The sequence below is a fragment of the Cydia fagiglandana genome, chromosome 16, assembly GCF_963556715.1.
Source record: "Cydia fagiglandana chromosome 16, ilCydFagi1.1, whole genome shotgun sequence".
NCBI classification, from domain to species: Eukaryota; Metazoa; Arthropoda; class Insecta; order Lepidoptera; family Tortricidae; genus Cydia; species Cydia fagiglandana.
In genome coordinates, this window is record NC_085947.1 from 13373864 (window position 1) to 13396307 (window position 22444).

The 22444-nt window shown below is 36.5% G+C and overlaps 1 protein-coding gene across 1 annotated transcript in view; it reads right to left on the reverse strand.

The window, feature by feature from the left end:
* Positions 1–14564, reverse strand: part of LOC134672087 (mucin-2-like) — a 38539-nt gene extending 23975 nt beyond the window's left edge. Inside the window, exon 1 of the mRNA XM_063529994.1 lies at positions 14164–14564. Within this exon, the coding sequence (XP_063386064.1) occupies positions 14164–14368 (205 nt within the window). The 5' untranslated portion in view covers positions 14369–14564. The remainder of the gene's footprint in view (positions 1–14163) is intronic.
* Positions 14565–22444: the final 7880 nt, after the last annotated feature.

Here is a 22444-nt window from a genome sequence, read left to right on the forward strand (position 1 = left end):
CAAAGGAAATACCTCAGGAGGCAAGTCATTCCACATTCTGCACGTTCTGGGGAGAAACGAGCGAGATGCCCGCTTATTCTTGGTGTGCCATGTATCTAAGAAGTGGGGATGAACTTTGCTCCTTTGGCGGGAGATGCGGTGATAGAAACGAGACGATGGCACCAAATCAAAAAGTTCTTCCGAGCATTCCCCATTATACAAACGGTAGAACATGCAAAGAGAGCCAACGTCTCTCCGAAGGCTAAGAGACTCTAAGCCGTCAGTAAGTTCGGGATCGCCGACAATACGAACTGCCCGCCGTTGGATGGAGTCAATATTTGTTCAATAGCATTAAATTTAGAGATTACGAGTAGATGGGTAAGTTCGAAAACCTTCCGATTTATTTCAAGTCAGGTTTTGTAGTCCGTTTTTTCAGATTAGAAATTTTATAACAACAACAAAAGTATTGGTAGCTATTTTCCTCTAAAATGAAACCCAAACTAATGCACTGAATTATGGTGTTGTTTGTATATTATCCGTGCCGCAATATTGAATATCCTCATATAATAGGGACCCTAGGATTTCGGAAGGAAAAGTTAATTACCACTAAATTTGCGGTTAGAAAAATTCTAATCTTTTAAAAAATGGGGTATATAGGTAGGTCTTGTGGCACTCTTTGGGGGAGGCGTATGTCCAGCAGTGGACGACCTCTGGCTGATATAATAAGAATCATTATATCAGCCAGCGCAGAGGTCGTCCACTGCCGGACATTCGCCTCTCCCAAAGAGTGCCACAATGACCTGTCTTGCGCCATCGCCACCCGTATCCAGCGGACTCCCGCGCCCTTCACCAGTTCATCTGTCCATCTTGTGGGGGGCTACCAACGCTGCGCCTTCCGGTACGTGGTCGCCATATGAACTGCCATGTGACCGTCATATGAACTTCCGACGTCAGAAGTTGCATTACACAATAGTCCAGAAATAGTTATGATTTGCCCACTTTATGCATTGATAATGGTCCTGACCTGACGCACGTTCTTTTGTCAAACTCTTCCGTATAACACAGGCTTTGTCTCTTAAAAGAAGCTCGCCTTGCAAACTGTTAGTTCGCAAAGCATTTACCTTGCATCTCTGAGCCACTTTAGTATAACTTGACCTAGAGATGTTTATCCATTTTCCAGCTCGTACAAATCTAGAACGATTTCCTAAAAACTCCAAATATAATTACAAAAGCTTTGGTAGGTATTTAATTTGAGGGCGAGTTAATATTGCCCGAAATCTAAACTGAACCTTAAAACGGTTGAAATTAAATTGACACATATGTGGTGGATAAATCGCCTGGAATAGGGTTAACAACTAAATAACTTTATGCAATCGGAAAACAAAATACCGGATTACCTATATTTATAGAGAAAAAGTTTTATCTTTGTGAATATATCAGCATATAAATAGATGTTTACCTACCAGCCTACCTATTAGGCATCTTTTTTTTTATTTACATACAATATATATACAGTGGTACAACTAAACGAAATTAATAACTAGCTTAAATCTAAAATCTAAGGCACCTTATTTGAATATATTTAAGATCTAAAATTAGCTATCCAGGTGTGGTGGATGGAAAATAAGTCGTGGCATGTGACCCGAAGTCATCACTAAAGTGATAATTATGTACATTATCTATGCACATAAAAAAAACAATAGTTAGAGCATAAATCTAACGCTGACGTAACTGCGGATTGCGGAATTGATTTTTTTAAAATGTCAATGTGATTTGTATTTATAGAACTCATCTTATTGTTTTAATAGCATGTTTACAACAAATTCTAGAACTTTTCATTTTTTTTTATAATCCCGCCCACATTGATATAATGATGAATTGATAATTCGTTAAAGGATGAATTGATTAGACTTGATTATTTCGGATACATACGTTGCAAAACAATGTTACTTTTTATTTGACTTTTAATTAGGATCGTTGTATTAATGTCGGCGGCCGATCGTAAGATCAGACAGATCGTAATGTTCCTGTGTAATGATTTGACGATAGTCACATTAAACCAATATACATATAGGTAGGATAGGTTCGTTAGGTTGCTTTAGATGCCCGAAGGGCAAGCTGTCCAGAAATTACGCGGGGCTACGTCGAGTCAGGGAACGAGTCAAAGGTTTTTACGTTTCACAATATGATCTTACGATCGGCCGCCGACATTAATAATATATCAACAGCCAACATACAAAACTAAAAAAATATTAAAATTCATATCTTTATTCATTTATAAACAAAAACAATAACACACAACAACGACCGAGAGCCGCATAGCAGTAAAATAAGGCAGCGACCACAGACTATAAAAATTAGAAAAACATTTCTTACGAAAGAGGCAGCATAACTTCCGGGCTTTTTTATAACTGGCTGGTGTGAAGAAGCCACAACAATAAAAGACTGCCAACTAAGAGTAATCTGTCAACGCTCCTGTTGCATTGGATTTAGGTTTTAAATTGCTTGGCATGTGGTAGAGGTAGTTTTGTGGCCAGATTGTTTAAAGCATTTAAAATACCTCAGTGACCACAGACGAATAAAATTAACAAAGTCTCGTGTTTACTAGACTACGACAAGTATGTTTAGTTGTAAACAAATGTTTTTTTTATTACTTTTCTCCTTTTTAGGGTTCCGTACCTCAAAAGGAAGAAACGGAACCCTTATAGGATTACTCGTGCGCCTGTCTGCCTGTCCGTCTGTCACAGCCTACATTTTACAAATTTGCCGCCTATTTCTGCTGATAACATGTCTTTTTGAAGTTATTTAAGAAAATAGCCAAAAAATGACCATCCCCCCCCCCCTTTATCTCCGAAACTACTGGGTCTAAAATTTTGAAAAAAAAATCATAAAATAGTTCTTTACCTGTAGATAACAGGAAACCTATTAGAAATGTACAGTCAAGCTTGAGTCGGACTTAATTACTTAGTTTTTGATTCGACCCCTACGGATTTTTTAAAGACATTTCACTCACGTTTCACATAAAAAAATATATTGTTGAAAATTGTGTAATGTACGGACCCCTTGGAACGCGAGTTCGACTCGCACTTGGCCGGTTTTTTTTAAGGCTGTTGTCGGAACTTGTACTACTGGACTCTGGTGCAGTACGAGTAGGTAACCTACTCCTAAATGGCTGATCAAATTTACTAGGCTTACGAATTGCTGAGCCTTGAAAAACTTGGTTTTAAAAAGCTTCCAGTGTTTCTTTAAAGAGAAATATCCACAGTTCATAGGAATATTAAATCTTACGTATAAAGGTATTACCTATGCACGTCGTGTCATTTCCTCAATTATTATGTTAAATTGATATTTAATATGCTGCTATTTCTTACGAATAAAGAATTAAAGACACGTTATGTCTGAATAAATATATTTGTTTACGTAATTAACAGTAAATATTTAAATTACGAGTTTTAAATTAGGCAGTAATTTATTCTTTATTGATTTAAATAAAATTAGGAAATCTAAAGCTATTTTTTGGCATTAATCCTCAAGATCAAAATTGGGAAATCTTAAAACCTGAATCGTGGAAAAAAAAGATTGTGTTCCCATTTTATTAATAATGTTTAAAATTAACCGGGTTCATAGGTACTAAGTAAGATAATCATCATCATCATTATTCTTAAGAGCCTAGCTCTTGTCGGTGGAGTAATCGCCATTCCGTTCTTCTCTCTGCCACTGTTTTGAGCTCCTGATACGTCACTACGTTAATTTTCTCTTTGGCCTGGTCAATATATGCACGTCTCGGTCTTCCTCTGCCTCTCTGTTTTTCTATTCTGCATTCAATTATAGACTTTATGTAAGTAAGATAATAGATAAAGATATATTTATTTCCTTTCCAATTGGTAGTTACATGTTATTTTCACTTAAATAGCACAAATTCATAAAACGATCGTCATCAAGTCAAGTTATACAGAAAATAATAATAAGCAGAGGGCGGAATTGCTCATGGCAAAAATCAAACGTCAATAGAGTTGGAACGTTAAATTTTATCGACTATCGAGTAAACTGAAAATACAACCTAAGGATTCGAATCACCTTTAAACTAATTTTCTTCTTATACACTGAGAGAAAAATCATCACCAGGAATTAAAAAACAGTTCTGTACTGGGGGAAAAAATGAAGTTTTAGTAATAATTATGGACGTCTCACTATTTCAGTAAAATTTATTTATTTCTACAAACAGCTCAGTAATCCCAAATATAATTTCAACAAAAAGATAATAGAAATTGCAAGAACTAATAGAAATTGCAAAAGTCAATTTGTTCCTATTAGTTAACTGTCCTTGTCCCCGGATTAAGTTTATTTTTGTAATTCTAAGTATGTTTTTGTTGTACTTTTCTCTCAGTGTAAAATGTAAAAGATAACTGAACTTATCGATTGCTGAAAAAGTCGATAAAATTCAATGTTCCAACTCTATTGACATTTGATTTTTGCCATGAGCAATTCCGCCCTCTGATAATAAGCAACAATTAATAAAATAATCATAAAAATCAATAATGTCAACCAAAAACCGGCCGCTCAGTAATGTGCAGGGATCTGAACCGGTATTTCGCAAAAACTTAAAAATTATAGGCATATTTTTCGAATAATTTTATATGTTATTTTTTTTTAAGTTATGATTTCGTATTATTAGATTGCACAATTAGAAATGAAGTAATTAAGAGAGAACGAAAAAGCTCAGTTTTCGTTTCCAAAAAAACACCGGTATCCGATCCCTGGCTGACTGTAAATTTTCCGGAAGATCATGTGAACGTATCTTTATCACGGCGGCCTCAAGATCTGTGTCACACAACGGCGCTCGCGCACAAGGAATGCGATCGGCGAAATCGCAAATACAGAGTAAAAGTACATTGTGTGCTAATTGGTCATAATACATATGAATAATACTGATATGTCGGTTTTGGATGAGAGGCTTTTGTATGGATTTGGGTCATACACATTTTATACTAAACTCGTTCGCGACTTTTCTGTAAACATCATCGCAAAAAGGGAATCTCAAACTAATTTTGCCGCGGCACCTTTACAGGCGGGATAGAATTTTTTCAGTACTTGAGACTATAAAAAGAAAAACGGGATATCTATGTATACCAGTGGGCGCAGCATGATTCCATTTTTATCGCCTGTCACTATGCTCGTCACTTTCGCACTTTCAAACTTGTTAGAACGTGACATGCATGGTGACAAGCGATAAAAATGCGACCGTGCTACTGCCACAAAGTCGTTAACTTTTATTGTGTTGTCCATGTCGGCGGCCGATCGTAAGATCAGGCATATCGTGAAATTCCTAGGGATATCGTGAAACGTGAAAATCTTTGACTCGTTCCCTGAGTCGACGGAGCCCCGCTACGCGGGGCTTCTATTTCTGGGCAGTTGGCCCTTCAGGCATCTGAAGCAACCTAACGAACCTAATATCTTATCTATATATTGGTTTAATGTGACTATTCTCAAAACAATACACAGGAACATTACAATCTGCCTGATCTTACGATCGGCCGCCTATATCCACACAAGTGACCATTTTCTAAAATGTGTTGACCCATTTATTTGCAAATTTGCAGTTTTAGACCACAGTTGGATGGTTTTACACTATCTATTTTGCCTGTATTGCGACATAATCAGATGGGAATTGGATTTAGGAACTGTGACTAACACTTCCGAGTGTATTCAATTCAATATGTGAAGCAACGGTAACTGGTTCTGCTAGTTACATAATACACCATATACCGTGGTAATCCGTGGCATAGTGCTCCGTTATGCATAACAGCCGTAACTGGCATTGGAAACCTCATTCAATTGTTTACTGTAATCTATTGCAATAAAATCCAATTTCTAATGGCTGTTATGCGAGGTGTCTACGTAAGCGTAATCTTTGACAAATAGATTTATATCATTTGTTCGATCGCAAAACTGCTAATAAGAAACAATTATTCAGACTTGAACAAAGTGCAGTGTGAGTTGTACGAGGTGCATTGTATGTGTAGTGCAGTGTTGTCACGTGATGATTTTGATTTACTCGATCGGATAACCTTTGAACAAGCGGATCGTATTTCTAAGTCTAGTAGTGATGTGCATGATAAGAAATATGACAGACTGCTTTATCGATATGGGAGAAACGTGAGTACAAGTGATCATCATGGGGACAAAACTACCACCACAGTTGTGAATTTATCGAGTGCTACACTGGATAATGCAACTGTTAGCGTACTGGAAAAAGGCTTAAATTTTGCAATGACGCCTAAGAGGGTTCCGTATGAGACTGTGATCTGTGGTGTTGAGGAGGCTATAACGCGTAACAAGGTGCCGTCGTGCGACGCGGAAGAGTTAAGACAGGATGTTGCCGTTATTCTAAGGAAAGCCAAACTTCCAAAGAGTAATACCACTGCGGAGGAGCGATCAGCCCTTAGGGATCTAAAGGAAAATGAGGACATCCTGGTTCTTAAGGCTGACAAGGGAAACGCCACTGTAGTGATGAACTCAACGGATTATGACAGCAAAATACGGCACTTACTGGATGACAGTCTCGTATACAAGCCTGTTTCGTACAACCCTACAGCTAGGGTCTCTCGTCGCATTAGGGCTGTCATCAAAGACAACAGGGAGTTGTTCGAAGAAGACGTGTTCGATCGGTTGTACAAACCCAAGATCGTACTGCCACCTAAACTGTACGGATTGCCAAAAGTACATAAAAGGAATGTGCCTTTGCGGCCTATCGTGAGTCAAATCTCTTCTCCCACTTACGATCTTGCAAAGCATGTTGCGTCGGTGTTGCAGCCGCTTGTGGGTAGTATGTCGTCTTTTGTGAAGGACTCTCGTCACTTTATAGATATTCTCAAGGGAATAACGCTGGAACCAGATGAGGTAATGGTGAGCTTTGACGTTGAGTCGCTCTTCACCAATGTTCCCGTTAAAGAATGTCTAGAAGTAGTCAGAAGGAAACTGAGCGATGAGGGTATATCGGAGTCAGTAATGGTGTTGCTGAGGAACTGCTTGGAAGGAAGCTACTTTTTGTATTGTGGAAAGCATTACCTCCAGATTGATGGGGTAGCCATGGGTAGCCCTGTAGCACCGGTTTTGGCAAATATCTGGATGGAGCATATCGAAGCCAGTATAAACTTGCAGCCTTGGGCGGTGAAGTTGTGGAAGCGCTATGTGGATGATGTTTTCTGTATTATGAAGGGTGGGAAGCAGGAGGTGGAGCAACTACTCCGATATCTAAATTCAATTCATCCGAAGACGAAGTTCACGTATGAATTGGAATCACAGCGCAGTTTGCCGTTTTTGGACGTGAAAGTGATTGGTCGAGTGGACGGAACCCTAACTCATACTGTTTATAGGAAACCTACACACACTGACAGGTATTTGAACGCCCTTTCTCACCACCATCCTCGTCACTTACAATCGGTGGTTACCTCGCTAGTAAACAGAGCACATGATCTGTGTGACCCTGAATATTTAGAGAGCGAGATGTCGCATATTCAGGAGGTACTAAGGAGGAACGGGTACAAGGTAAAAAAGTGGCAACCCAGACGAAAGGCAAGGCGGAAACGTCCTGATGTCTCCAGACAGCCGGCATTTTTGCCGTATGTAAAAGGGGTAACGGATAAAGTTGGCACAGTACTTGGAAAGTACTCTATAAAGACGGTGTACACACCTTTATCCAAAGTAGCAGGGAGCCTAAGGTCACCGAAGGACGTTATTCCGTTCCAGTCACCTGGCGTTTATAAAATAGATTGCAGTTGTGGTAGTTCCTATATCGGAGAAACTAAGCGCACCATAGCAGAAAGAGTTAAGGAACATATCGCAGCTGTCAAAAATCGTCAGGTCAACAAGTCTGCGGTGGCTGAGCATTTGCTGGAGTCAGGACCAAACCACTGGATTGAGCTGCATAACCCTAAAATCCTCTCCACGGATCGCCATTTCTACAGTAGAAAAGTGCGGGAAGCCATTGAAATCAAAAAACATTGCAATTTTAATCGGGACGAGGGTTTTAAGATCTCATCCACATGGAATCCAGTCATTAGTAAATGTAAGCGGAAACGAATATCGACAGTCGATAAATCGAATATCGTTAGTGTTGTGTGTCGACAGAGTGACATCCCTAGTGCGCAAAACGTTCAAACTGATAAACAAGACCAAGTGCGGGTAGTTCGAAAAACTCGCGCGGCTAGAAGATGTTGATGTCAACTTGAGCCAGTCTTCTCCGAGACCACGGGGACAACGCCGTCCTCGAAACGTCGGAGGTAAATCTTAAAACTTAAATACGCGATTAAGTCCCGTTGTGCAGTTTGATAAAATTATTCATACTTTAACATTATATAATACCCTATAATTACATTCAATTCAAACCCAGCGGGCGCAGCATGGTTCCATTTTTATCGCCTGTCACTATGCCCGTCACTTTCGCACTTAGATACTTGTTAGAACGTGACAGGCATGGTGACCAGCGATAAAAATGCGACCGTGCTACCGCCGCAGGTGTATTTAGCCTCTAGTGTATAAATTAGCTATCTAAGGTTAGCCTAGTTAATAAATGTCAGGCGTTCAATCCTGATCCGAGCCTTGACCAATTGGTGCCGCTTTTGGTCTGGAGCGAGTAGAGGTGTGAATGTTTTAAATGTAATCGATGGTGTATTGACATGTCCGGACATTTCTAAAGTGGGGAAAATCATTACAGATTACTTTTTTGACTGCATCCAGAGCATTGCAGTCTGGAAATAAATAGATTTAAATGATTTGTAAGACAAATCAGTTAAATCTATTGGAAGTTGGAAGTGACAAAGACAATGTTTGTTTAATCAGCTGATTTTTTTTGAAATTGTTTCCTAAAATTGACTCGTTTTCAGAATTTTTCAAAGTACCTTTTAGAACCAATTGAAAAAGCCCTAAAAATCGTCACATTAATTTACAAAATTAAGTTAAAATATTTTTTTAAGTTTTATTTTTCAAAATCGTCGTAAGCTGCAGCAATGCTGAGCCGAGTCGTGCCGACTTTGCCCAAGTCAGGAGTGTCTCCCCACTGCAGATACATAAGTTTATATATGTTTCACAAAATAAAACAAATGCAACTCTGTTTCCATTAATATTGACAGGACATGTGGAAGGTGCAATACACTCCCACATCCCTAGCCGATGACTTTGGCGATGAGATGTTGCGACTAATCAGTTTCGTCACGTACACATTGACATCCCTGACGACATTGCTAATTATTCGGTTCATTGGAGCGAGCGAGCAGTAACCCTACTGTATTGTACTTAATCTATCTAATCTAATCTATCTATCTCTATATCTATCTTTAAACGAGCAATTCTTGTTTATTTATATGTTTATTAGTTATATATGTCATTATGTATTATATATGTATTCTACATAGTGCACCATCTACCATAATCTTTCATCGGGCCCCATAGAAGTCGGTTTTTTTTTTCTTAAATATTATCATCTAATAATCTCAAGAATCAGTGCATGATTCAAACTTTACCGGTCGCCGTGGTAAGACCTAGGATTTACCATATCGGTGTTGGTAAAAGCCCGAAGTAAACTAGTAAGATTTAACATTTCGGGCTTTTACCGATCGGCATCGATAAAAACTAGGATTTACCGGTAAGACCTAGGTTTTGCCGTACTTCGGGCTTTTACAGTAACATATATATATTTCGGGGATCTCGAAAACTGCTCTAACGATTTCGATGAAATTTGCTATATGGGGGTTTTCACGTCAGGAACGTGACGCACTGGAAAATCATTTTTTCATACAAAATTTTGGGACACATTTTTTCATGAATGAGGTGTGAATGTACAAATGATTCTGAGTAAAATGAGCCCAAGAAGTCAATATTTTGAAGACATGAATGAAATGTACACTTTTTTTCGGAAAACGCTCACCTACTATGTATTTAGTATTCAAATCTTGTCAGTAGAAATAGGCGGCAAATTTAAATAATGTAGGCGCGAAGGGTTCTCGTCCCATAGAAGAAATTCGCGCCTTTTTCTACTGAAAAGATTTGCTTGATCAACTATACCTATGTTATGTTACATATGAATTACCTACTTCCGTGTGCATTGTGCACATGCCACGTGGCGGAAGATGCAGGCCGGTCCTTAGAAAAACATATTGCACAGGAAGTAATACTTACGAAGGAGATCTGCTTCACTCTATCATTTAAACTGTCTGGCGGTTTAGAAAATATGTTTAATTTAAAAGACATTTATATAAGTATACATTTTGCTAACATAGGTATTCAGATTTTTTTTTAAGAATAAGAAGTTAGTACCCATATTAAAAGAATTAGAGGAACGAGAAGAAGGATAGAAAGATTTGGATCCGAAGACGGCTGTGGAATACCCATCCTTGAAGATTAGATTTCTCTTCTTTCTACCGCACAACTGTATTGAAATAAGCTTAAAATTGTATTATTTAACGTAATAAATGTGTTACCATAAAAAAATATATATATTTGAAGTCAAAATAACAGTCTTCAACCTCAACCTTAAACTTAATTTGACCTTAAATATTCACCGAAATGAGTTTATTATGCATTAAGTTAATAAATATTTAAGTGAATATAATATGAATATGAACGTAGTAATCATTGTAATCAACCGTATTATAAAATGGTAATTATGAGCAAACTTATACTAAAGTGATGTAGCAAAATATTTTATCGACAATTAAATATATCGATGTTACTGTCAACAAATGTTCTACAAACCAAATTCTAAAAAGTTTTTTTCGATGAATTTATTTTATTTTTAAACCATGTCAATATTTCCATATTGGCACTAAATGTTTTATTCTAATCATTTTATATCGTTATTTATTATTTCTTAAATATTACTCCATCTTCATCTGAATATGAATAAATAAACAAATATTTACGGTAAATAATACCACGGATAACAATACACATATACTTAATGGAAAAACGAGTCAAGTCAAAATGAATGATTATGTAAGTTCCATTCAATGTGTTTGTATTACAACTGAATTTGTAACGCTCTGCTTTTTACTTCGCTTCTTTTGTTTTGAGCGCGAACGCGCGAACGCGTGCCACGGGTCAAGTTCACAGAGCATAGACTAGGTACCTATTGGTTTAAAATACCACTCATTTTCAAGTTTACAGGTAACATTTATTATTATTTAAAACATAATGAAATAAACAAAAAACCAGCATAATAAAACTTAATACTAAATACCTACAGGTAGAAAAATTTGCCTAAATAGCCGTCAACGGGCAGGGCGCCCAAAAGGCTGGCCGCATTTTTATTTTACATTGTATCCAGCAACTAGGCCATTTTGTTTAAAATTGTACTTAGGTAGGTTCACTTTTTTTTTCAATTTGGGAACTTTTTTATTTGAAACTCAGAATTATGAGCTCTTTTAATCCTAATAGGAGAAAAAGGAGTACAAAAAATTGAGTACAAATATTGAAATAAGCGATTAATATAACTGACTAACCTAGTTTTTATATGTACCAAATCATACCTACTTGCTGAACTGACTTGAACTTTAGACTACGTAAAATGCGATCAAGCGGTTTTCGTACAAGTAGAAACTCAGTAGATAGGTATGTAAATCGGTTGAGGTTTAAGTATATATACTTAAGTATTGTAGTTAGTTATATTGTGCTCCTATGTTCTATGATATGTTTTTAATTGCATGCTAATTTATTTAAACGTGATTCTTAATACGACCGTTGGTTGACTGCTTTATTAATTTATCTAACCTTGAAATATCCATAAAACGTTTTTCTTATTAAAAGCGATTCCGTGTTTTGAAATTATACTCGTATTGTCTGCGATTTTGTCAAATGATAGAGAGACAAGAAAAATCTGCAATGATTTTTATTTCATACGCAGTGCAAGTGTTATTTAATACATCATAATTTAGAAGTTTGACGCTTAAAATAACATTTGCACTGCGTGCGCTATCAGAATCGTTGTAGGCTTAACTGTTCCATGTCATGAGCAGACTAGCAGTTTTAGTGGCAAAATAAAGTGATTGACAAAATGAAATATCGCCATGTCTGTTATCGATGTTACCTTAATGTTATACTTAGATATTTATTACATCAATAAACTTTAATAATAAACATTAATTTGTTTTGGTTCCCCAAGTTAGCACAGGTATGATCATCATCGAAGTATTGGATAGATATACCTAAGAAATCAACTGGGTCAGTAAATAACGATTATAATGGTGTCAAGAGAGAAAATTCAACTAATGTCTATTTTATCAGCACGATGATAAACTAGGAAAAATTCACAGAAAACTACTGGCAGACAAAATTACATCAGAATTTGATAATGGCCATATAACTTTAACTTTAACGCTAAGTTTGACTGATATACTCTAGCAAGCGAACTTTATCAGTGGAAATTCAAAGTCTGTTTGGGAGACCATTTCTATCTGCCTGTATTTTTCAAATTTGATGCTTTTTTTCTACTGGCAAAGCTGGCTTGCCAGAGTATAAGTGGGCCTTGGTCAAGTGAGACTCGAGGACCTTTAGGGCAGTCCATGACACTTAGGCCCACTTGCACCAACCCACAAACCCGAGGTTAAGAGGTTAAACCGTTAACTCAGTGTCAAATTGTACTGGTAACCATGGTAACTCCAGGTTTAACCCCGGGTTAGTGGAATGGTGCAAGTGGCGCTTACGGTCTAAAGAAGTCAAATTAGTTTGGTCAGAAAGAAAATTTTCTTGGAGCATCAAGTACCTATCGTTTTCTCAAGTGTCTATATAATCCCATAAGAAATGAGGGGCTAAATCCCCACATAAAGTTTTTTTTCTTTTCTTTTGGGTAAGTTTTTTAGCCAGGTAGGCCATGCTTTCAAAACAGTAACGTTGACGTATAACAAATTAATTTTTAGTTAATTATTTCTTAACAACTAAACAGGAAATATAAAGAGACAGGAAATATACGAATTGAAATTCTTCACAGTAATTAAAACTCAGTATCGATATCGATTAGAGACTATTTCCATAGTAATAACAATTAAAAAGTAATCTGTCTCGTAACTGGGCTATCCCCAACACTTGAATCGTAATGTGTGCTTAGGGGTCATCCATTAATTACGTCACACCAATTTCTAGGTTTTTTGACCCCTCCCCCCCCTTGTCACACTTGGTCACATTTGGCAAACCCCTCCCCCCCTAGTGTGACGTCACATTTTTTCTACGAAATCGCCAAATCGAATTAAGTAAGTACCTAAGTATTATTAATATTTTATCAAAATATTTTTGACGATATAAATATTAGTAATTTTATAACCCAAAACTGCTTAGGAAAGAAAATTAAACGATTAAAAACTATTTTCGTTTTAAAAACTTGTTATTTAAATGTACAGCGAACTAAATAATTTAAATAAATTTTCGGTTACTGATGAAGTTAAAGTGACGTCACAAAGTTTGTGTCTCCCCCCTCCCCCATGTCACAATATGTCACATTTTCTTGACCCCCTCCCTCCCCCTAAACGTGTGACGTAATTAATGGATGACCCCTTATTACAATTTAACTGTGTACTTTAGTTTTTGCATAAACAAATTGGTAATGATCGTCCTCTTACGTGAGTTGGTGTTTATACTGATAAGATCTGTGTAAATTATTAACATTGTGTTTTAACGATTATAAGTATTATAACGGTGTCAAAGGATAACGTTTGTAAACTTGGTCAAGCAGATCTTGTGAGTAGAAAAAGGCGGCAAATATGAAAAATGTAGGCGCGAAGGGATATCGTCTCATTGAAAATTTGAATTTCGTGCCTTTTTCTACTAACAAGATTTGCTTGACCATCGATAATTAGTAATAATAGCTTGTGTGATAATACCTATGTTAAAAAGGTATGAGATGGGCAATTTAGATAATTCGAGCGAATTAAAAATTTACCCTTTTTAAACTAGGTATACGTAGTTAGTAACCTTTTCAGATTTTATAATTAGCATAATATAATAAGCCTGCTAAATTTTTTCATTATTATTTGAAAATAATTATGTACTTACTCATTTTTATTTCGTAAGTATTTATTATACATAACTTTAGCTAAAAACGCTTTGCTTCACCAGCCCTCAATGTTGAAAGCTGAAAGAAATTGCAATCGATCCATTTCATCGTTATGCATGCTGCACATATCGGCTGTGACTTACTTTTCAGCGCCTTCCCTTCAGGCGTGCACGGCTTCGCATTGATCAGACAGTCCACGTAGTTTCTCACTAATCTCTTGTTTTCCAAAATAGCGTCCACACTCAAATAGTCATATCTCTTATCGTACTTTGGCATATCCCTCAAACTGTTTATGTCCTGTCCCGCCACTAACGACACACACGCAAACACGAATAACACTACACGCATTTTGAAAAACACCTTTAGAAATTAAAAACAAAACGCGCTCATGCCACGCAAATGCACTTCGATAAAAAAAAAAGAAAATTTGAAAATGGAATCGCGCCCGTTCGACGGAACGCAATGGCCGTCCGCGCGTCGACAACGCGAGTCAGTTGAGTTGTGTTGTAATGCTTGCGACGCGCGGTTATAAGTAAACTTGTTGGTCGGTCAACGCTTTCTTCCGCTGCAAGTGATCTGAAACAAGATTCAAGGGTAAATGAAGGGAAGTTATAACGAGGAAGTGCAATATAGCGGTATGTTTACATGGATATGTAAACAAGTTTCCAAATTTTGCGTTTTTTTGTGCTTTTATTGAAAAGTTTCGAATACCTAATTACTAATTAAATCATAGAAATGTAGAAAAAATAGTCATAGTACAGAACGTTTTGTTCGTTGTGTGCCTTTATTTCAGTATGCACTTTTATAGGTTTTCACCTGTTAAAGGTAAAAAATAATGCGGATAAATTTTCCAGTTCCAGTAGTAAACCTCATGAAAAATACATCGTTTTTTTGTAGATATCAAGTATTATAGAGCCTACCTAAAAATTAATTAAATTAATTTTAAATTTTTAACTCCTGTTAGTAAAAAAAATGGGGGTAAAAAATATATTTTATTGCAACTAATACACAATACAGGATATTTGAACAGACTACAACCAACCAATGTTTATGTTTAGTATACATGCAACTATATACCGAAAATGTAGTTTAAATAAAAATATTTTTGCACAAGAAAGCAGCTAAAGGCGCATGCATACTAGAAAGTAAATTTAATAGGCCAAGTATCGTCAACGAGTTACGACTGTTACGAGGCAGGCAAATACATCTATTTGATTTCTAGTCACTTATCTATTGTTACATAAGGACGCGTAACTGCATTAGGTGATATATGCAAAATTGTTACCTTACTCAATACGATAACTGCTACGGTTACCTTTGCCAGAGTATATTTGTACATCGAATCGAAAATAGTTACCTATTGGTTTTACATGGGGGCAAAGTTGTCGTTTGACTCCTGACTCCTCGTGTTATATTGATACCCGAGCATGCAAAATTGTAATCTTGAGCGTTGCGCCAGTTTCAAAACACGAGGGTTAAATAAACTTTGCCATCGAGTAAAACATAATATAAAACACCACACAAACGAAAAGAAAATAAAACAATTATAAAAATACATACACATACTCTTTTTTGAAAACACAATGGTAGAAAAATAACATAGAACTGTTCAATGGAAATGTTTTTCAGTCCCATAGCATAATATTTAACTTTCATTGTTCGATTTCTTCTTTATTAATATACTTAGTTCAGAACTTCATATACTTTTTAAAAATAAAGAAATGTCTCCTTTAAGTAAAATGAGCCAGCTTAAGGATTTAAGGTAGTTTCCCTCCAGGGCCCGACTTATCTTTCCACCCTGTATACGTACAGTATCTAATCGGGATTATTTGAAATACCTGGTATAAAGTATAACAATTACATCACGATGTTGAACGGAGCATATGTATAAATGTAGCATAATTATTATTTATTTATTTATTTATTATAGACGGTCAAGCAAATCTTGTCAGTAGAAAAAGGCGCGAAATTCAAATTTTCTATGAGACGATATCCATTCGCGCCTATATTTTTCAAATTTGCCGCCTTTTTCTACTGACAAGATCTACTTGACCAGCTATAACATAAAAATATACATCTTATACAATTACAGTGTCCCACAAAACAGTTTACACGGTTTGACTGTGGGATCGTGCAGTCTCTACTCTCTTATATTAGAAAAAAAAAGTAATAATAATATACGTTTCGAATTTTAAACAATTTTGATACTCAAGTGTTATTTATCGATGGTGTTAAAAAATCTGCCATATTACTATTTTCTCTATGCCTATGTTTATGGCAGACTAAGCTACAAAAATTACCCTGAAAAATCGGGAAAATATTGATTTGTTTGGCTATTTTCAGTAGGTACTTACTTAAATCTTTGGCGCTACGCTACCATCCGTTTTTGAAGATGACACATAACAACGAGATTGTGTGTGCTATTGTGTGTGCCTGCTTTTGTACTACAAGGTTTATCTTTTGTGTAATAAAGATTAAATAAATATATAAATAAATAACTGTACTACAAGATAGAGATACCCTATTTCTTCCGAACTTGCAATACGTCGATAAACCTACAAGAAGATTATAAAGTTACATACAGCCATTTGAAATCCCATTGTGTATGGGCAGCCATGCGGATCGTGTATGGGTTGCGTCAGGTCCTTAGATCACGGCGAATTACACCATGGGTACACCATGACGGCATATTTCCAGGTCCTTAGTATACTTAGTTCTATGGCTAGACCCCGCCCGCGACTTTGTTTGCATTATCGTTAAAAGAAGAAGAAGAAATACATTTATTTTAACGTCACAACATAGTACAAGAACAGCGTTCAACCCCAATTCATCCTCTAATAGGTACCTTCGGTCACTATCAGTCACATGCTAAATTTGAGTTCTAGTTCTAAGCTGTGCAGCTAGTTCTAACCAAAATAAACGCTAAGATGAAACAGCTAAATATTATTTCAATCAAGAACTGAGAAGTACTTACACTCATCAAAACAGATGAAACTAAACAAATAAAATTAAAAAAAACACATCCTAACCATATACGGCCATATTTCTGTTTTATAGGAGCTGTGACATGTACGACCCAAGGTTTTTGTTTAACTTTTTATACTTACCTACTTATATATAGCCATAAGGCCCATAAGTAGGTAATCATCATTTAGCTAAAAGGTGTGAAATAAATTTGCCCAAATAAATAAAAAGTATGTTTTTGACACGACCTTACCAAAACGTACCTGAACCTTTAGAAACTTTACAGTGTGACCAATATGTTGACTTGACAAAGAATGATTAGGTTTTTTTCTGACTTACCTACATCTTTTATAAAATTGCATTCAAAATTAAAACTACGATCGTATTAAAAATAGAATTATTTTCAAAATATCCTAATTTTAACTTTGATATACAAGCACACGTTTGTGAAAATTATCAAAAATTGCATAATTTGCATTTACTTACGTAAAAATTCATTGTTGAATTTTTGAAGTACTTTAATAAAGTTATAAACCAATAAAATAAACTATGATTTACTTATTTTGAACAGTCTAAAACAGCTTTTTACAGCTTTTTTAACAGAATAATCTTTGAATCATGTTATTAGTTATGAAATGCATGATAAGTTAGATATCATTCTGATATCAGTTTATATTCGAATTGGCCTGTCTGTCCAATATAAAAAAATAAACATTACAAAAGATATTCAATATTACGATCTTAAAAGGACATGGGTGTCCGTTATCAGAAGACATTTGTAGAAGTTAAAAAGACTTAAGTCATATTGTTTTATATACAACTTTGCTGCTTATCGTCAAAAAATTCGCCCTAAAATGGCATATACATTAAAATGGATTTACGACACTTACTGCTCTCAAAACTGTATTGGGAGATGGGGTCAATGACCTAAATTCTTCGAATGTTATTGAACTGCAGAAATGTCCTGGGGCTTTCGTGTTTTTGATCACGTATATGTAAAGAAAAACGAGTATATGTTGCGTTCTTGCGCTTTATATAAATTCCTAGAGCAGATTAACAGTGCAGTAAAATGCGAGTTTGGTTACAAATAAGGCTCTGCTTACCTGATTCACGGAATTGTTTTCTCGAGGTCTCGAGGTTTTAAGATTTCTTCCCATTTCGACTACGGATAAAATTCTCGAGATTTCTCGAGGCGAGAATTCTCAGATGCTTTGGATCTGGTTATATATTCTGACTTATTTTGACTTATCTAACACAATCTTACGACTATTATACATACATATAGAAATTAGAATGCTGACAAAAGCGTCAGACGAAAAGCAGAAACGCTGTGTATTAACTTTATAAGTATATTATTCCTTTTCTTTACCTACAAGAATTGTAGGTAAAGTACGTAATAAGTAACTTAGTTATTTATTCATATATATATATATATGGTACAAAAATAAGTCAAAAACAATATATAAAAATAACTTAAAATTAAACTAAATACAAACTATTCTAAAATAAAATAAAACTAATTTAAACTAAATCTAAAAAAAGGCCCCTGTGGCAAGGTCCCCAAGATGCTGGCTGCGTTACCCCGCTGAACTGCCAGACTGAAGCGTTGAGCGAGGTAACTGCCAGCTCTAGTTATACGTTTACAACTTTTTTTATTCAGATACAGTCAGCTGCAGAGAAAACGTACCCCTGGCATAAAAGTTTGTATGCAAAGGTTCTAATATAAGCTAATATACTGACTACCTACTTTAAGTCCTACTTAACGTGCTTAAAAAGGCAGGTAAGGTATGTGGATTCGGGGTCGGCGTGTTAAACAAACAACAGAACAATATGGCTACTCTTACTTGCCCAAGGCTTGTTTATTTACATTTGCATACAAAGCTTTTTACGACTATTTAGACCATTCATGCGAATCCTTTCTTTAGAAAGTTACCTCGCCAGTCATGAGAAGAAATATGCAGTAATAAAACTCTCTATATTATCAGGAATGTTATATGTTGTATATGTTGAATTAAATAGAGAAGCGAACAACCATTTTATTATGTTATATCTTTAAATAAGTACCTATTATAGGTACCACTAAAATATCTTAAAAGTTGGTAAAGAAATTGCGCGGTAATTTTCTAGTAGAATGCTGTAGCTGAATTTTGGGTTTAAAACAAGTTTATATTAAACAACATTTTATTAGCGATAGAATTATAATAAAAATCTGTTTCATCTAGCCAAGCCTTCAATTTGTAGCTGATTATTATTCCTTCTCAGAAGTTGTGCGGAAAGAGAATGGAATATAAGGGAACCAATACATTCTACAACTCTTCTTTATCTGCACAGACTCTAGAACCACTAACCTCTAGCCGCCCAGAGACCTATAAAAAGGTCTCCTGTTCCATTCTAATTTAAACTTTGTGTTGACAAAATAAAATTTCATTTTGCTTGGCAAGGTTTGACGTATGGGCGGCTAGAGGCTAAACAACGCCGCCTGCCTCGTTATTACACCTCTTGCGTTGATATCGCGTCGAATAGTGGTCCCTAATGACAGTTCCTTCAAGTGTCTTTTGAATGGGCTTAGTTTAAAATAATCGATAATAGCTATTTATGATTTTCTCTTCCTTGTCGTATCCTCATGTCATGGCTAAGGGACGTGACGAATGTGGACACTTTCCACCAGTGCTCTCCAAATCGCTCTGTATTGGACACAGTGAATGCTAGCCTGAAATTTGGTATTTACTAGGGATGTACCGACTAGTCGCCGACTAGTCGGGAAAGCCGACTATCCGGCCACATTTGTAGTCGGCGATTAGTCGGCGACTAGTCGGCAAAAATGGCCGATTAGTCGGCACTTTATTAGTGAAAGAATACCATATGTTTTATGTCTATTTTACTAAAATAACTATTCAGGATGCATACGAAAACTTTTGTTCATATAAATAATTGATCGTTTGATCGTTATCGTATTTTGGTGGGCTGGTGTTTTCCTCTACAGGTCGATCTCAACTGATTCTCATGTAATTTCATGTGCAAGTTCGACAGTTAATTATTTTTATTGTTATTCAGTTTTTTTTTTTTTTTGATGGTAGAGCCATGAGGAACTATTGATGTTATTGCAAAATTTAGAGACTTAGCAGGGCTCGTGAGGGCTAGACGTTACTCGTGAAGACGCTGAGGGGATAGGTTCTTAACTGGCGACTTCATACGGGAAATAAAGCCTTGGAAATACCTCCTCGAGCTGTACTGACGGTCTGCTCAGGATCGTAAAATAAAAGAATTAAAGACAGAAATTGAACGAGGATTCTTGTGATTCTTGTGAGGTCTTTGAACCTGTAGAGACCACCTTTTAGCCAAGCTAATATGATGAATAGCGCAACAAAAGGAGCAAAACTATTGTTTTTCACGTGAACTTATACGAAACTAATGATCTGGCCGACTAGCCGACTAGTCGGCCGACTAATCGGCCATTCGAGCGCCGATTAGTCGGCTAGTCAGCTAGTCGGCCAAATCAATAGTCGGTACATCACTAGTATTTACTATTTATAATACAAGTGTGGAAAGTAGGTAGGTCTTTCCCAACGAGTGTCGGTGAGTTTAAAACACGAACGAAGTCAGTGTTTTAACTGACACAAGTCACGAATTGACTTGCTGTTTACAAGCATTTTGCGTGACAGGTGTACTCCATATCAAAATGTATCCATATATGTCGCTATTAACGACGCAATTCGGAAAATGAATTAGAGATGCACTAGATATGAAATAGTAAAGATATGTGACGTTCCACAGCAAAAGGTACCATTGCCCCGGCTGAATATTGGAGCGGCGTTAATAATAGCGTAAGCGCCAACCGCCATAAGGTACCTTTTCCGTGGAACGTTACATAATATTTACTATTTCATATCTAGTGAATCTAACGGCTCCATTCGGCAAATGAATTAGAGACTCACTAGATATGAAATAGTAAAGATATGTGACGATCCACTGCAAAAGGTACCTTATGGCGGCTGGCGCCGCGATTCGGAAATGAATTAGAGATTCACTAGATATGAAATAGTGAAGATATCTTTACTATTTCATATCTAGTCAATCTCTAAATCATTTCCCGAATCGCCCCGTAAGTCTTTTTTTCCCACACAGACTTTATCAACCGCCTCAGTTAAACGTTACACCTGTAATTTGATTGCTGGTATCAAGAAGTTGGACAGTGACATTGCCCGTTTTCTGCTGCACAAAGCATCCTGCAATTCTACGCAGCAATGCTTTCACAACTGGACCCCTATTCGACAAGCGACGTTTGACGTATCGTGTTGATCTCCCGTTGATGTGGGAAACATCATAAGTTCTCGGATACGTACAAAGTCAAAATTTGACATTAACAATCCACATTTAGGGCGACAAGCAAACCAAACCTATCCACCCTTAGTTTAGAGTTGAGTTTTGGTTGTACCAAATGATATTATCCACCGTTGATGGAATCACCACTCAGTATGCAATAAAATCAACTGTTGATTTGACGTGGATGCGAAATCTGACAGTTGTACATGTCGAATTTGGCCCCTGAATTGTAACCTTTACAACAGACTCGCGGTTTTTTATTAAACGGTTTTTATTAAACGGTTTTATTATTATTAAACGGTTTTATTTAGCTTGACCCCGTATCTTCTTTGTACATATATGTGCTTCAAATCTTGCAATCGAATTTTCGACCACTTCTACTTAACCGATTTCGATGAAATTTGGCATCCGTATCAGGTCCCCGTGACAATGACTTTTTATAATATTTTCAACCTTGGATCTTCAAATCCTGATGCTGCAGAGATACTGCTTACCTTAACCGAGAGTATTACAGACTTGCTAGTTTCACTATATTATTCTTGCTATGAAACAAATTCTTAGTGACTTATTACTGACCTCCAACTCTTCAGTTCAGTGATGCTGCACGGTTACTGCCTGCCTTAACAACCAGGATTGATACAGTTCTGATTCTAGATTAGGATTTTAAGTATTGGGCAGGGGCATTTGCGTTTCATAATGACCTCCGACTCCTTAGTCGTGATGATGGAAGGTACCTTCCTGCCGAAACCGACAGGTTAGAGTATATGACACTTTTAAAGTAGTGCTCTATGTTTTAGGTAGAGGAATTTACGTTTCATAATGACCTCCATTTATCAGTCCTGATGCTGCAGGGTTACTGCCTGCCTTAGCGGTAGGGATTGCAAAAATTCTAATTTTAAAGTAGGATTTAAAGTATTGAGCAGGGGCACTTGCATTTAATAATGACCTCCAACTCCTCAATCGTGATGATGCAAGGTTACTGCCTGCCATAACCGACCGGTTGGAAAATGTGTCAATTTTAAAGTAGCGCTCTATGTTTTAGGTAGATGCATTTACGTTTAATATTGTCCTCCCAACTCATCAGTTCTGAGGCTGCAGGGTTACTGTCTGCCTTAACAACCAGGATTGATACAGTTC